Source organism: Urocampus carinirostris, chromosome 5 (genome assembly GCF_059441175.1).
Source record: "Urocampus carinirostris isolate Australia breed hairy pipefish chromosome 5, RoL_Ucar_1.0, whole genome shotgun sequence".
NCBI classification, from domain to species: Eukaryota; Metazoa; Chordata; class Actinopteri; order Syngnathiformes; family Syngnathidae; genus Urocampus; species Urocampus carinirostris.
In genome coordinates this window covers 42,706,230-42,723,719 of record NC_142353.1, presented here as the reverse complement: position 1 = coordinate 42,723,719, position 17,490 = coordinate 42,706,230, and the positions used below count along the sequence as shown (strand labels likewise).

Below are 17,490 nucleotides of genomic sequence, written 5' to 3'. Positions count from 1 at the left end.
CTGCCAACACCCAATTGTGCGGTGCGCCCTTTGTATGTGTTAAATAGAGAAATTGAACCAGCTACGGAGACTGTGCCTTCTAACACAGTGCGCCCTACTATTGTGAGAAAACGGTAAAAAAAAATCCTAATTTTCCAAATTTAAAGACGGCGAAAATGTAGACTGAAAGGTCTGACTTTCCGGACTTAGAGAAAAGCAAAATGTCACAAATTTCCAAACTCGTGGAAAGTAAAATGTCTGACATTTTCAACTTGGAGGAAAATACCAAGTCTAAGTTTTCCAACCTTAAAGAAAGCAAAAAGTACTTTTTTTTAAATCAAGAAATGTCATGAACCGAAACAGGATCAGGACCCAAATGCGTGACGTTTCTCACACAAGCCTTTTATTTTACGGGAAATGGGGAGTCATGCACCTTAGGCGGCGTGGAATGATAGGAAGCTAGAGGCCGACGAGATCGATCCCAATTGCCCGAGCAGATATCGGACAGATGGGGTCGATACTGGACAGGACAGACAGGATAGATATCAAAACAGGAAATCGAAATTAAACAGGAAGAACTAGACGGGAACGAAACTGGAAACCGAAATCAAACAGGACAAAATAAACGGGAACAATACCGGACAGGTAATAACAACAGGAAACAGGACCGAGTCGAAACCCACGTCTTGCGGGGCAGAGGTTTGTTGACGGACTGACAAAGGAAGAGTGAGAGCACTGAGCTTGAATAGACCGAAAGCCAATCTGTCAACGAGCCGCAGCTGGCGCCACAAGGGCGGGGGCCATTTGGGCGCCATGGCAACCGTGACAAGAAAATAAAAACTGTGACTTGTCTGACTTCAAGGAAGCTACAAAGTAAGGCTTTTATAACTTCGAGGAAGGCCAAACGATCTTTTCTGACTTCACGTCAAGACCAATCACAACTATGCTTGATGAAACAGCTGAACTGTGATTGGTCCCGATCTACATAACTTTAACATAATTTCCAGTGGAAAGCAGTCGGCGAAATTGCCAACTCCCAGGAAGGCTAAAGTAGTACATTTTTGACCCTATATGAATGTAATTATTAATGAGACACATATAACATATACGGGGCAGCACGGCGGCGCAGTGGTTAGTGCATGTGCGGCACAGTTCATGTCATGGGAACTTCCTGCGTGGGTTCAAATCCAGCTCCAGACTTCGTGTGCGGAGTTTGTATGTTCTCCCCGTGCTTGCGTGGGTTTCCTCCGGGCATTCCGGTTTCCTCCCACGTTCCAAAAACATGCATTTCAGGTGGATTGGCCGGTCCAAATTGTCCCTAGGTGTGAATGAGCGAGTGAGTTGTCTGTCCCCGTGTTCCTTGCGATTGGCTGGCAACCAGTTCAGGGTGTCCCCTGCCCACTGCCCGTTGATTGCTGGGATGGGCTCCAGCACCCCCGCGACCCTACTGAGGATAAGCGGTGCAGCTAATGAGATGAGATGAGATGAGATAGAACATATACAGACGCTCCCCGACTTACGACCATACATGTTAAGTTTCAGAAATGGGAAATCGGGAGATTTTTTTTTTCGACGCGATTATTATTATTATTATTATTATTATTATTATTATTTGATTATTTCATTCTACTTTATTGTTATCTTATGTTTACATGTGATTATTACAATGTTTAAATATTCCAAATTTTCTGGTTTTTCTGGTGTAACGATTATTACTCGATTATGATTGCCGAGTCTCGATCAAAGCTTTTTCCGGTGCGGAACGGCAAAAAAGACGATGATAAAGACTATGGATAATTCGGCTACATTTTAATCGGCAAAACTTTGTTCACATAAAAATTTTGGCGACCAAAAAAAAAAAAGAAATTTTTAGGAATCGTAGATGTTGCTCTCGGTAGGCGGGAGAATCGTAGCCAAAGCGGTAGTCTCCCGACCAATTCGTGAGACTTGTGTGTACGACCATTCGACTTACTAAAACGTTAGATACGGAAAAAAAAATCGGCATGTTGAAAAGTATCCGTTAGATTTTGTATTGTGTGCACCTTATTCCGAGTACAGGACATTACTGTATTGCTTCTTTCCGCCTCTACTGGCGTGTGGTGGCACTGCAAGAGGTCACCCAGCATCCACCCCGAAGAAGAAATCTGGCTTCTACTGCCTAGTTCGTGTGTAAACATACAGTACAATGTGTACTAAGATTTTTAACATTTTTATTGTTTAATCTCTTGTGCATCCATTCATTATGGTTGGTGTAAAGTACAAGGAAGAGGTGAGCTGCTTCTTTTGAAAAGAAAATGGAATAAGAAAGCTTGATGCGGTTGAGAAAAGGATCGCTTTTTTTGGCCACTTTTTACCACGGAGGCTGTAGCCTAACTCTTGAAGCCCATCTTCCAAAAATAAGTTAAACTTAACTTTATTTACCTTATAAAACATATTTTTTTATGAAATGTTTATTATTTAGTACAAAACAATACAGGTTACTTAATAAAGCCTTAAATATACTTGAATAAACCTTAAACATACAAAATATAGCACTGAAGCAACTTACAAACAAATTTAACTTACGAACGATATATTGTGCATCCATTCAATATGATTGATGTAAGGTGTAAAGAAGAGGCGAGCCATTTCTTTTGAAATGAAAGTGGAATAAGAAAGCTTGATGCGGTTGAGAAAAGGGTTGGATTGCTTTTTTGTCCACTCTATCACAGTGGAGGACCTCTTGAAGCCCATTTTCCAAAAGTAATTTAAACTCAACTTTATTTATCTGTATAGAGCACAGGTGTCAAACAGGCTGCCCGCGGGCCAGATCAGGCCCGTTAAAGGATTGAATCCGGCCCGCGAGACAACACTCAGAGAAGTGCAAGAGAAAAACAAGTTGCAGGTTGAAATATGTCAACTTGATGTTGCCAAAGCCAGGTGCCTCGAACATAGACACTGTACTTGTATTTATTTCCCTCTCTCTTACTCTCTGTCTCTGTCTCTGTCTCTCTCTCTCTCTCTCTCTCTCTCTTTTCCACCCCTTTTCTCCCACTCTGTCTCTTTCACTCTCTGTGTCTCTTTTTTTTCTCTTCTTTTGTTGCTCTCTTTCTCTCGCTTTTTTCCTTTTTTCTCTTTTCTCTTTCTCTCTTCTTACCGTTTCTTTTTTTATTTCTCTCCTTCTGCCTTTCTATTTCTCTTTGGATTTCTTTCTTCCTCTCCCTTTATTTTCCCCCTCTCTCACGACTTTTTATCTTTTGTTTCTCACGCTCTCTCCCTCTCTCTCTTTTTCTTTCTTTGACCTGCCCGCCTCAAACAAAGACACTGTACTTGTATTCCTTTTTTTCTCTCTCCCTCTCTCTCTCTCCCTCTTTTTTCCACCCATTTACTCCCACTCTGTCTCTGTCTCTTTCACTCTCTGTGTCTCTTTTTTCTCTTCCTTTGTTCCTCTTTGTCTCTTTCTCTCTCTGTGTCTTTTTAACATATTTTGCTCTAACTTCATTTTTTCTTTTTCTCTCTTTTCTCTTTCTCTCGTCATACCCTTTCTTTTTCTTTTCTCTCCTTTTGTCTTTCTATTTCTCTTTGGATTTCTTTCTTCCTCTCCCTTTCTTCTCCTAACCTTTTATCTTATGTTTCTCACGCTTCTCTCTCTTTTTCTTTCTTTGTCCCGCCCTCTCTCCTTTTCCCTCCCTCTTTCTCTTATTTCTTTATCTCTCTTTTTCTTTCTCTTTAATCTGCTAGTCCGGCCCCCGACAGAATGTTTGTCCTATCGTGTGGCCCCCGAATTAAAATAAGTTTGACACCCCTGGTATAGAGCATATTATTTCATGAAATGTTTATTTTTTAGTACAAAACAGTACAGGTTACTTATACAATCCATATGTAAACCTCAAACATACAAAATATAGCACTGAAGCAACTTACAATCAAATTCAAATTACGAACAATAATCTTGTTCGTAAATAGGGCAGCGTCTGTATATGTTAAGGAAAGGAAATAAATGTGAGTGTTCATTCACTTTTCGCAGTTTTCCAATATGTCAGATTTATCCCTTGAGCACACGCATCCGTTTTAAATTTTTTTGACAAACCAACTGTCAAGACCAGAACGGAGACGGGACCCACTTGCGTTACGTTTCTCTCAGTTTTATTAGAAGAAAGGAAAGGGTTGCACCCAAGATCCGGTGATCGCTGGACGCGGGAAACAGGTCGCTCTGAACGCGGAAGTGGGACTTCCGTGGCGAGCGATGGGGGTGTCAGGAACGGAAAAAAACAGGTCAGTAGTCGGGACAGGAGAGCAAAAAACGTGGTCAGGACCAAAAAACGGTTTGAAGCCGGGGAACAGAAGGGAGCAAAAACAGGTGGGAGTCAAGGTCGAAAAGAGCTTGCCTAAAGTAAACTAAGGTTCGCAGACGGACTGACAACAGGTGACAGGTGTGGGTTTAAATAGTGTCAGGGAGCCAATCACACTCCGAGGCAGTTGGCGCCGAAGGAGCGGGCATCACATCGGTAATCGACACACCAACACAGTTTATGTATTATTCGAGCTGGCCTGAGGCAGCAGAATTAAAACTATTCCGATCCAAAGTTGCTTTTATTACGAGAAAAAAAGCAGTTAGGGTTTGGACCAACATATTCTTCTGCAATATATTTTCATTTTTAATATCAGTGAGTAATTGACTCAATATTCTCACTTAATAGTCGCTGTAGTTTCATACAACTATAGGACTGAATGAACACAATTATGGTAAGACACATTCGATTAAATCAGTTATAAACCACTGTCATGCAGTGTTCCCTCTAAGCTGCGCGCGCGCACAATTGCGCACTGCTCGCACATTCTGAGCGCACAAGAAAATCTAGCCAGCGCACAAAAATCAGGGCTCAAAATTGCTAATTAAGAAGCAAATTAAGTCAAAGTTACAGTGCATGAAGGTAAAAATACACGGGTCCTACATGCGGTATTTTGAAGTCGAGTCGAAGTGGAACGAAGTTGAGTAAAGTTAGTAGAGAACCGGCTTCTTCAGCGCGGCTCACTAAAAGGAACCGGCTCTTTCGGGTCCTAAATGGCTCTTCAGGTTGTTTTTGCTTCTTTAATCCCAACATGACCAAATATTATGTAAAATTATGCACAACATGACTTAAAGGAAGGATGGAATAGAACAAAAAAGAAAAAAATACCGAAATGAAAAAGTAGTGAAAAGCTGAGAAATAAAGAAACAAAAGGAAGAGAAAAAAAAGAAGGAAAAATTTTAAAAAAAAACGCCAGAAAAAAAAGAAAACAAAGAAATGTAGGAAAAAAGTAAGAACAAAAAAAAAAAGTAACAAAAAAGTAGAAAAAAAACACGGAAAAAAGAAGACAAAATTTGTGTTGCATTCAAATAATTTCCAATGATATCAAGTGAATCTTGTTGCCGACATTGTACTTCCACTAAAAAATGTGATTAAGTACAGTTCTGTATCTTAAAACCGACTCAATAAGCCCCCAAAAATGTTAATATTATGCAACAAAATATATCAGGAAATAAAGAGAAATGGATATCTTGTGATAGTACATGAGTCAATTCATTCAAAAGAGAAAAATCATTTTGCATTGCCAGAAACTCAGCAAAATGTAACTTGATGTCAAGTTTTGGACATGTTTGATAATGAATTATCTTGCCACACTTGGGATTATGGTTGCTCACTGTTATTTCAAGCGTTGCTCACCGACTTTGTGTGAACGCTCACACCCGTGGATAATTAGAGGGAACATTGCTGTCATGTACTATAACAGATGACAGAATATACCAATTTGGAAGGTCTTCAAAAGGATATAAAACAACTAAACACAAACTTCTTTTATAGATTAAAATGCATCTGTTTTAGGCTTGATAGCCATTAAAAATCTTGGTTTGAGGCCTCGGGCAATGACTCTGCCGACCACACCGGTGGGGCTCCTCACACTCCGCCAATGCAAGTCAAACAATTTTGCACAAATGAGCCAGACACACATAATAAATTCAAATGGTAACGAGAGAGTATGTGTCCATTCTGCACCACTGATCTTTGTCATAAAATCGATACTCATATTGCAGAAACGTTACTTTTAATTGATTTTCTGCCTTCGGATTAAAATGTCTTATTAGACTATAAGTCAGATTCAGATCTACTTTATTGTCATTCTTCTACACGTGTGTACAGAACGAAATGTCGATACATCCGACCCGCACAGTTTCCTTGAATGTACAGATATAAATAAAATGTTGTATTGAGTTGGAGTATTGAAGTACTAATAATATACTAAATAATTATAGCTATGTATCGTTTTAGACAGTAGTGCAAAGAGTGCAAGAGGAGCAGCTAAGCAGATGTGCAAAATGGGCAGTCAGGTAAACAAGTCACTATACAATAACAATTCATGATGACAAAGTAGATCCTCTGTCATATCCACTGATTTCTGAAAATTGAGCTTTGATAAATGGTAAATGTTCCGCATTTATATAGCAGTTTTTAAGTCAATGAAGACCTCCCAAAGCGCTTTACAATGTACTTCACACTTCATTCACACACACACAAACACACCAATAGGGAGTCAGCCATGCAAGGCACCTACCTGCTTATTGGGGGCATTAGGGATTCAGTGTCTTGCCCAAGGACACTTCGACAAATAACACGGAGGAGCCGGGAATCGAACCTGCGATAGACCCACGGAATAGCTTCAGATAACATTGAAGACCTATCCCAAATCTTTATTTAAAAATGTTTACTAGACGTGACATCAGAAAATCTTTCAAAGGGATATTGTGTGTTATTGAGCGCCTCCTATAGGTAAAAACTTCATTCATTAAAAAAACCCAACAATAATTATTAAAATAATAATAAGAAAAAAATACATGAACTATCACACAAACATGCATTTTTTTATATAAAATGAGGCGCACCTAGAGGGTACCCCCAAAATCAAAAAAATATTGTGAAAGGATGGGCAGAAAAATAGAATAAAACGGGTCAGTTTGAGTCTATGCAGTTTGTCTTCTTTTTGTGGTTTGTAGAACTCACACTTTTTGGATGCATACGCTATACACCGTATAGTATAGTATAGTATAGTAGAGTATAGTATAGTATAGTGTCATGAACCGGAACAGGATCAGGACCCAAATGCGTGACGTTTCTCACACAAGCCTTTTATTTTACAGGAAATGGGGAGTCATGCACGTTAGGCAGCAGTCTGGCGTGGAGTGACAGGAAGCCACAGGCCGACAAGATCGATAGCAATTGCCCGAGTAGATATCGGACAGATGGAGTCAATACCGGACAGGACGGGACAGAAAAGATTGATAATAAAACAGGATATCGAAATTAAACAGGACAAACTAGACGGGAACGAAACTGGAAACCGATATTAAACAGGATAAAATAAACGGGAACAATACCGGACAGGAAACACAAGGAAGAAACCAGACAGAGTCATTACGCACGTCTTGCGGGTGCAGAGGTTTCTTGACGGACTGACAAAGGGTGAGTGAGAGCACTAATTTTAAATAGAAGGGAAGCCAATCTGTCAACGAGCCGCGGCTGGTGCCACGCAGGCAGGGCGAATTGGGCGCCGTGGCAACCGTGGCACTAAAGGCTGCACAGAACACACAATAATGCAAACTACAGACTATTGTGACACCATCCACTGATCTAAAACCTACATGAGGGCAAGGAAAAACTCAAAAACATCAACATGAGGAAAATGAAGAAACCTTGTAGGTAGCTTTTCACATTTTTATCATGCGGAAACATGAAATGAAATTAAATGATCTGCATTTTATATCGCGCTTTTCAAGTCAAGACTTCCCGAAGCGCTTTACAGTGTGCTTCACATTTCCCAATAGCAGCCCTGAAGCCATGTAAGGCGCTAACCTGCTTATTGGGGGCTTTAGGGGTTCAGTGTCTTACCCAAGGACACTTCGACATGTAACACGGAGGAGCCGGGATTCGAACTGCGATCTCTTGATCCCAAGACGAGCGCTCTACCTCCTGAGCCACTGCCGCCCCATTTACTTTACATTGGAAGTTCCCTGCCAGTAATAGCGACAAAAACAGGTTTTTGTCGTAATAACACTGACAGTGGCCATCAAGTTTCAAACAACAGTAATGTAGAACAATACTCCTTTGTTCAATTTATGACTCGTGTACATCTCTGGCGGGTTTTCATTCTATGCATTGATTAATAGAGGAAAGAAATAATGGAGTTGGCACTAAATTGCAGCCTAATCGGTGTTTGAAACTCATGACAAAAAGTTACCGGACACCAGGGCAGACAGTTGCCTGCCCAGTCATAAAGTTGCCTGCCCCATTTTTTCACAACTTGAAACACAATAAGACAACTAAACGTTGTTGCAAAGTCAAGGATTGATCATCAGAATATAGAACAGAACAACACTTTAAAATGAAGTTTATTATAAATCTACTTATGAAATTCATTGCATGTTTTCCATCTGCCATCAGTATGTACCTGTATTTACTCATCTTCATTCATGCAATGTTTGCGTTGGGTCGTCTGCCACAAGCCATGTGAATTCCCCCTTCCACGATGCTTTTACGTTTTGTAGCGTCATAAATATTGTTAGCTTCTTTTGAATCTTCCTTCTGGGGCTGAGGCTTTGACTTGAGTCCTGGTAAGGATATGTCAGAGTGTGCAGTTTCCTCATGGTTGCCTGCCCCATCTTTCACAACTTGAAACACAATAAGACGACTAACCATTGTTGCAAAGTATTAAGGATTGATCATCAGAATATGGAACAGAACAACACTTTAAAATGAAGTTTATTATAAATCTACTTATAACATTCATTGCATTTTTCCCATCTGCCATCAGTATGTACCTGTATTTACTCATCTTCATTCATGCAGTGTTCGCGTTGGGTCGTCTGCTACAAGCCACGTGAACTCCTCTTTCCACGATGCTTTTACGTTTTGTAGCGTCATAAATATTGTTAGCTTCTTTTGAATCTTCCTTCTGGGGCTGAGGCCTTGGCTTGATTCCTGGTAAGGATATGTCAGAGTGTGCATTTTCCTCATGCGTGAGAAGGTAGGCAGGACATTGTGTTTCAGCCTTTAAGCATATTTATTCCGCAACATCAAGCAAACAACAACACCGCTCCATTCAAAACAACATGGCGATCAACATTTAGCGAAACGAAATATAGTGCGTGCGTAATGACGCCACACAATGGAAAACGCCTTACCGCAATACCACGAGTAAAAGCGCAATCAAATTGACAAATCTTAACAATTCCTAACCACTTCTCTATTTTTCTTGTGTTCTCTGTGCGTCTACTTTGGAAAATGATATGGAAATGCGCGACCTTGTAACGCTCGGGAAAGTCCGGAAGCAGAAGTTATTCGATGCAGGCTTCTGATTGGCTGTCAAGTATGCAAATTGCCAAACGATCCAAAATTCCGTAATTTCCAAAACGAAGATTTCGAAATCGGAATAAAACGTTTTATTTGTTTGGAAAATTAAAAGAAAGAACGAAAGATTGTCACAATCACCCGGATCGGGAACACCTGTGTTCAGGATTTGGCGCCATCAGCCAGGACAGCTGATTGGCGCACCCTGTATATTTAAATCCCCAGCTTCCGGTAATAATTTGTTCGATTGTACTATGCGATCTGTTGCCATCTGCTCAGAAAGCCCGTACCTCCGACTCTTTGCCTGCCTCCTGTTGTTCTACCTGATCTCCGTTGCCGACCCGTTTCCGAATCTGCCTACGACCTGCCCTGCCCGCCTGACTCCTGATCTCTCTTCCGAACACAACGACGCCCTTCTTGTCCAGCCCCAACCAACAACACGATGACTACGCCTGTCCGCAACCATTCCCGCCAAGCCTTCACCCGCCTGTCAAGTCTCGACAATCCGTCAAACAACGGATCGAAGATTCACGTCTTGTCATTCCTTCCTTCCAATAAAAACCAAGAAACGAGTGCAAGTGATCTCAGTTTTCATTACATCCTGCCTGACAAAGATTTTATTTTTTTATTTCTTATTTTTACCAGCTCGGTGGCCTTGGGGGTATGGCGCCCGCCCCGAGACTGGGAGGTTGTGGTTCAAGCCTCGGCTGATTCATACCTAAGACTTAAACATTGGTACCCGTTGCCTCCCTGCTTGGTGTTCAGCTTCAGGGGTTGGAATTGGGGGGTTTTGGTCACCTAATGACTCCCAACACCTCAGTTGGGTTGAGTGAGGGGGCTGGGAACCCCCTCCTCTGTATTAATCTCCCAAAAAGAGTCAGTAATGGGGGATATGGCTGCGGTATACTTTTTTTTTTTTTTTTTTCTTGAAAAAGTTGTCAGACACCCAGGAAGATACGTTTTGTAAGTTGTACGACCCGGGCAGGCGTTATTTCAGACACTGTCCGAATTCACCATAGCTTCCCTAACTGTTTCCTGTCTATCCAATAGCTTCTGTGGTGGCTTGTACCTGGACATAAAGCGCAAATTGCCATGGATACCCAGCGATTTCTACGAAGGTTTCCACATTCAGTCCATCTCTGCCGTGCTCTTCATCTACTTGGGATGCATCACCAACGCCATCACCTTCGGTGGCCTGCTGGGAGATGCTACAGAAAACTACCAGGTGTTCTTTCATTTTGGGGGGATATTAACCATTGGATGCATTACCAGTGTTGGGTAGGGTTACTATAACTGGATTACTTTCAATTACTTTTGGATTACTCCAATACCAAATATGCTAATAAAAGACAAAAGAAACTAAATATGAATAAAATGATGACTCACAACACATGGTAAGCTTTCTCTTCTGGCTTTGATCTCCGGCAAAACGAACATAAAATGCGACAGAAACAAAATGAAAATCAATCCAAACAGCTTGCCAACATCATTTTTGCCGTTCCATGTATTCCGTTACTCCCCAAGCCTGCACAAAATGTAGTCATTTTATTCATATTTAGTTTCTTTTGTCTTTTATTAGCGTATTTGGTATTGGAGTAATCCAAAAGTGGTTGAAAGTAATCCAGTTAAAGTAACCCTACCCAACCCTGTGCATGACCTACCAGTACATATGCTCTTAATGAGTGACGTGGAAAATGACCCAATTTAAAGCAATGCATTTTTGCATATAACTTAAGAGCAGTGTTCTCGTTTGCCCGCGTCCCTGCGTCCTGGACGTATTATTTTTCCTAGGGACGCATCGTGTCAAATCAACGTGCGTCCCCGGGACGCAACTTTTTTGACACGAAATTGTCATTATCATTTTTTAACAAAAATTTACCGCACTCCAAACTTTTTGTCAGGCAGATCCGCCATTGTTGTTTTGGTCTCGCGGTTCGAGTTTTCGTCTGCACGGCGATCTCCAGTTCGAGTTGTGTAGTGAAAGTCCGTTTCTTTTTAGAGAACCGGCTTTTTTGGCTCAACTCATTAAAGAGCCGGCTCTCAAACGGCTCACTTGCTTTGATGCATTCTATTACGAATGATTATGTTGTATAAAGAAGTTAAGAAAAAAAGGAAGTATAAAAGGAGAAAATGAAAAAAGACAGGTTTGTGGTGATCCCTTTTAGTCAGTATATTACCAACAATAATTTAATGCAGAAAATTCATAATTTGAATAAGAAAATGAATTATTCTACTTAATTACATTTGCATGTATTTTTTCCTTCTACAGTGAACGTCCAAGCTACTTCATTTTTGAACTTTTTTTTATACTAAACCTCATTCATGTCGAGCAACTCAGTATTCAATAAAAAATGTTAATTAACAATATATATGATATAAGGAGGCAGCACGGCGGCACAGTGGTTAGCGCATGTGCGGCACAGTTCATGTCATGGGAACCTCCTGCGTGGGTTCAAATCCAGCTCCAGACTTCCTGTGCGGAGTTTGTATTTTCTCCCCGTGCTTGTGTGGGTTTCCTCCGGGCACTCCGGTTTCCTCCCACATTCCAAAGACATGCATTTCAGATGAATTGGCCGGTCCAAATTGTCCCTAGGTGTGAATGAGCGAGCGAGTTGTCTGCCCTGACTCCCACGATTTTTTTTTGCTCCTGTCCGTCCCCCAGCTTCGACCTGTTTTGATTCTCATCACGTCTACTCTCCCGTCCCGGCTTTCGACCTCTTCGTCTACTCTCCTTTCCTGGCTTACAACTCAATTCCGACCCCGACCACTTTTTGCTCTTGTGTCCCGGCTACTGACCCGTTTTCCCGTTCCCGACACCGCCATCGCTCGCCACGGAAGATCCACTTCCGCGTTCAGTGCGACCTGCTTCTCTTCCTCTTTCCCTTAATAAAACATAACACAATTGGGTCCTGTTTCCGTTCTGGTCCTGACAAAGTAGGCTAATTTGCTAACACATTATATGCAAAATGAATAATATTTTATAAAATAATTATGTTCATAAGTAGGAGTTATACTTCCATGAACGTGTTTGTCTAAAAATTACTTCCTGGGTGTCAAACCTGATGAAATCGGATGTGTACGTGGGACAGTTCATGTATAGTTGACAGTTACTGCTAAGTAACTAAGGTTAATTGAATATTCCATAGAAAATGCTAAGGGTCATTTTTGACCCATTTAGAAGAGTGTGGTAGTGATACAAATACTGCAAAAAAAAATCCAAAAAACGAAATGCTTTATGATGAAAACATCAAATATGACAAAATTCAAATTTTTCTTAAAGGTTTTGAAGAATTCCAACCCATAGGGTAATTTCTGACCCCACGAATGCATCCAAGGGTTGAATAAAAATTCACATGACATTAGCTCATTCTCCTGTGTTTCATCCTTAACAGGGCGTCATGGAAAGTTTTCTGGGTACAGCCCTGGCTGGCTCAGTTTTTTGCCTACTCAGTGGTCAGCCTCTCATCATTCTGAGCTCAACTGGACCCATCCTCATCTTTGAAAAGCTCCTGTTTGAATTCAGCAAGTAAGTCTCTTTGACAACTAATTGACACCTACATTACTTATGAGAAATTATACGATTCAGATGAGTGTTTTCTTCAAAGGCCAGTGTGTAGGCAAGCTAACCTGTTGTTATAAGCACATGCTCAGCTATGACAAATAACACATAGCATATACCAGACAGGAAAAAAATAGACAGGAACGATACCGAACAGGAAACACAGGCAGGAAACCAGACAGAGTCAAAACCCACGTCTAGCAGAGGTTCGTTGACGGACTGACAAAGGGTGAGTGAGAGTGTTGTGGAAATAGTAGATTTAGCTGGTTTGGAAAAGAAATAAAATAAAAACAAGATAAAATTAAGTGAGATGTTTATATATCAATTTCCCATTAAACTGGTGGGCTAAAAAGCAAGTGTTAGAGGGCGTGGAAGAAGGGAAAGTTATGTAGAAAATGGATTGTTGGCAGAGCAAGTAAGGAAGTGAGCTTGAATAGGAGGGAAGCCAATCAGTCAACGAGCCGCAGCTGGCGCCGCAAGGGCGGGGCCAATTGGGCACCATGGCAACCGTGACATTGAATTTGTTTATATTTTCTCTAAAACTGAGATTAGATTTTGTAATAAAACTCACACTATATACCGTATATCTAGAATGCACAAATACCATTTGGAATACATTTGACTTTTTCCTTCTCTCTTTCATGTTTTTGTCCATTCTGCTAATCTACCCTCTATAGCAGGGGTGTTAAAGTCAAATGGACAGAGGGCCGAATAAAAATTTTAGTCGAGGGCCGGCCTGATCTAAAGTCCATAGGATTTCACGCACATGCTCAAGGTTTTCCTGAATCCTAGGATGAAAATGGTGAAAGTAAGAAAAGGACTGTTTGAAAAACGCCAACCCAAACCCATAAAAGATAAAAAAGAAGTTTGTTGGAGTGCGTCTAGGAGACAAGAACATGGACTGTCCTTACAAGGACCTTGACAGAGATTGCCATGAATATTTCAGCCAAAAGATGTCATGATTGGCGCCAACTGCCCTGAACTCTAATTGGCTCTCTGTCCCTATTTAAACCCGCTCCTATCTGTCCCTTTTTGTCAGACTGTCTGCAAACCTCAGTTAACACCAGGCAAGCCTTGTTCGACCCTGACTCCCACGTTTTTTTTTTTGCTCCTGTCCGTCCCCCAGCTTCGACCTGTTTTTATTCTCACCACGTCTACTCTCCCGTCCCGGCTTTCGACCTCTTCGTCTACTCTCCTTTCCTGGCTTACAACTCAATTCGACCCCGACCACTTTTTGCTCTTGTGTCCCGGCTACTGACCCGTTTTCCGTTCCCGTCTGTCCCTCGGCTTCGACCCGTTTTGATCCTGACCACGTCTACTCCCCCGTCCTGGCTTTGACCTCTTTTTGTCCCCGACCACGTCTACTCTCCTTTCCTGGCTTGTGACTCGCTTCCGACCCCCTACCACGTTTTTGCTCTCCTGTCCGACCCGTTTGTCCGTTCCCGACACCGCCATCGCTCGTCACGGAAGATCCACTTCCGCGTTCAGAGCGACCTGCTTCCCGTCCCTAGCAAACGCCGGATCTCTTTCCTTTAATAAAACTTGTGAGAAACGTAACGCAAGTGGGTTCTGTCTCCGTTCTGTTCCTGACAGAAAATGGTGTCAGTAAAAATTATGAAGTTAAGGACAGCACCTCTAAACTAATTTCCGATGTTGCTTCAAAACCGTCAGGAGCGCTCTAGGTGATCCCTAGAAATGAGTGTTGGAGATCTTGAATCTGGTGATACAAAGACATCCAATTTTGCAGGCAATGACTTGCCACCTGTTTCCAAATTCAACATTAATAGCATTGCACATCTTCATCTTCCGAACTTGTTACATCAAATCCGAGCTGCCTCTTTCTTATGCAGGATTTTCCAATTTAATTTGAATTAAAAAATAATGTGGCTCTGAGCTAAAAGCAAACCTGAAATATTCATCGAGGGGCGAACTGTTATATGAGCAGATCAGGGAAAATAAAATAAATAACGATAAGTCGATCAGGTATTCAGTAAGGTACCAAAAAAATGGAACAGTTTTCAAAAAGGTTTCAATTTCAAAGAGGAATATAAGCTTGAACGCGGGGTGCGTAGTTTAAAATTTTTGATTAAATATTATTCATAATAAAGCTTGTATATATAACTTTAAAATTGTTCTACTTGCTGACACCACCTTCTGGCTGAAATCATCATTGCAGCTCATTTAAGTATGTGAAAGTCATAGATGCGCTCGAATAAACTCTTCCTTTATCATGTTTTTGGAGGTTTGGGTCAGCATTTGTACTGTATTTGAAACAGTCGTTTTCTTACTTTCACCATTTTCATCCTACAATTGAAGAAAACCTCGACCACCTGCGTGATATCACTTTGTATATTACTTTGTATATACTGTGTACTCTGTACATATTTAATAGAGAAAAATATAAATTTTAAACATTTTAGGGAAACCTCAAACCAACTCCGCCCTTACATAGGTGTTAACAATGTCAGGACCAGAACGGAAACAGGACCCAATCGCGTAACGTTTACCACAAGTTTTATAGAATAGAATGGAATATAGAAGCAGCACGGCGGCGCAGTGGTTAGCGCTTGTGCGGCACAGTTCATGTCATGGGAACCTGTCGTGGGTTCAAATCCAGCTCCAGACTTCCTGTGCGGAGTTTGTATGTTCTCCCCGTGCTTGCGTGGGTTTCCTCCGGGCACTCCGGTTTCCTCCCACATTCCAAAAACATGCATTTCAGGTGAATTGGCCGGTCCAAATTGTCCCTAGGTGTGAATGAGCGAGCGAGTTGTCTGTCCCTGTGTGCCCTGCGATTGGCTGGCAACCAGTTCAGGGTGTCCCCTGCCCACTGCCTGGAGATGGCTGGGATGGGCTCCAGCCCCCCCGCGACCCTAATGAGGATAAGCGGTACGGCTGATGAGATGAGATGAGATGGAATGTAGAATAGAATAGAATATACCTTTATTGTCATTGTTACAAAATGGGTTAAGATATTGTGACAACGAAATTGGGCATGACACTCCAGTTTCACACATTCACAGTAAGGTAAAAAAACAAGAAGATAAAGGAACAGAGAAGATAAGGTTATAAAACAAGGAGGATGAGGTTATAGTTATAATTTACACAATATTTACACAAGAAATGTCGGCATGTAGGATGTTACATACAGTTTGGTATCGTGGTTATTGAAGGAAAGAAGAAGGGCTGCGCCCACGATCTGGTGTTCGCCGGACGCGTGGAAGCAAGTCGCTCTCGTACTCGGATTGTGAGCCGAACACGGAAGTGGATCTTCCGTAGCGAGCGATGGCGGTGTCAGGGAGGAAAAAACTGGTCGATAGCCGGGACTGGCAGAGTAAGGCGTGGTCGGGGTCGGAAACAAGTCATAAGCCAGACTGGGAGAGTAGACGTTGTTTGGGACTAAAAGGAGTCGCACGCCGGGATGGGAGAGCAGACGTGGTCAGGAGCAAAACAGGTCGTAACCGGGGACAGACATGAGCAAAAACGTGCCCGCTCATTTGCCGCCAACCGCTGCGGGATCTGATTGGTTCCCTGTCCCTATTTAAACCCAGTCCTGTCACTCTCCTGCTGTCAGTCCGTCTGCGAACCTCTGTTGATACAAGGCAAGCCTTTTTTGACCCTGACTCCCGCCTGTCCCGTTTTTGTCTCCGGCTACAACCTGTTTTGCTCCCGACCCCGTCTGCTCTTCCGTCCGAGTGCGAGAGCGACTTGCTTCCCGCGTCCAGCGAACCCTGAATCGTAGGCACAACCCTTCCTCTTTCTTTCAATAAAACTGGTGTTAAAAGTTACGCAATTGGGTCCTGATTCGGTTCTGTTTGTGACAAATATGAGTGCTAAAACCACAAACTACAGAGATTTAAAGTGACTAAGTCACACCAATTGTCTTCTCAGATTTTAGCCCTTTCTTTTTTATTAAATATCCTCGGCAACAAGAAGTAGATCTGCCCTAAAAGATGTGGATATCAAAGAATAGTAACGTTAAAGACTGATAGTGACTATTATGTAAACAGTGCAATTCAAGATTGTCACGACCAGAACAGAATTAGGACCCAGATGCGTAACATTAACCACAAATTTATTGAGAGAAAGAGAAAGGGCAGCGCCCGCGATCCGGTGCTCGCTGGACGTGGGACGCAAGCCGCTCACAGAATCTGATCGTGTTCCAAATGCGGAAGTGGATCCCCTGGAGCGGGAGACCGTGGTGTCGAGGACAGAAAAAACAGGTCGATAGCCGGGACAGAAGAGCAAAACGTGGTCGGGATCAAAAACGAGTCGTAAGCCGGGACGGGAGAGCAAAACATGGTCAGGGTCCAAAAACAGGTCGTAGCCGGAGACAAACGGGGAAATCAGGAATGGACACATGGAAAACGGGTGCAAAAAGTGGGACCGACGGGAGTCAGAGTCAAAGTGCTTGCCTTGTAGAAACAGAGGTTTGCTGACGGACTGACGACAAGTGAGTGAAAGGACTGAGCTTAAGAAGGACGGGGAACCAATCAGGAAGCCCGCAGCGGGCACAGGTGAAACCACTCAGTCATCATAACAAAAATAACAAACAACAGTGAGGTGTAATAGTCAAAATAACGATATGGCCTC

General features: G+C 42.1%; 2 protein-coding genes across 6 annotated transcripts in view; both read left to right on the top strand.

Annotated features, from left to right (window-relative positions):
- LOC148366461 (gypsy retrotransposon integrase-like protein 1) overlaps positions 1–17,490 on the top strand; it is a 129,790-nt gene that overhangs the window by 47,017 nt on the left and 65,283 nt on the right. The window lies entirely within an intron of this gene.
- Positions 1–17,490, top strand: part of slc4a5a (solute carrier family 4 member 5a) — a 119,967-nt gene that overhangs the window by 63,200 nt on the left and 39,277 nt on the right. For all 5 annotated transcript variants that reach the window (XM_088336906.1, XM_088336905.1, XM_088336904.1 and 2 more), the window contains exons 13-14: positions 10,392–10,566; positions 12,734–12,867. In XM_088336906.1, the coding sequence (XP_088193032.1) occupies positions 10,392–10,566; positions 12,734–12,867 (309 nt within the window). The remainder of the gene's footprint in view (positions 1–10,391; positions 10,567–12,733; positions 12,868–17,490) is intronic.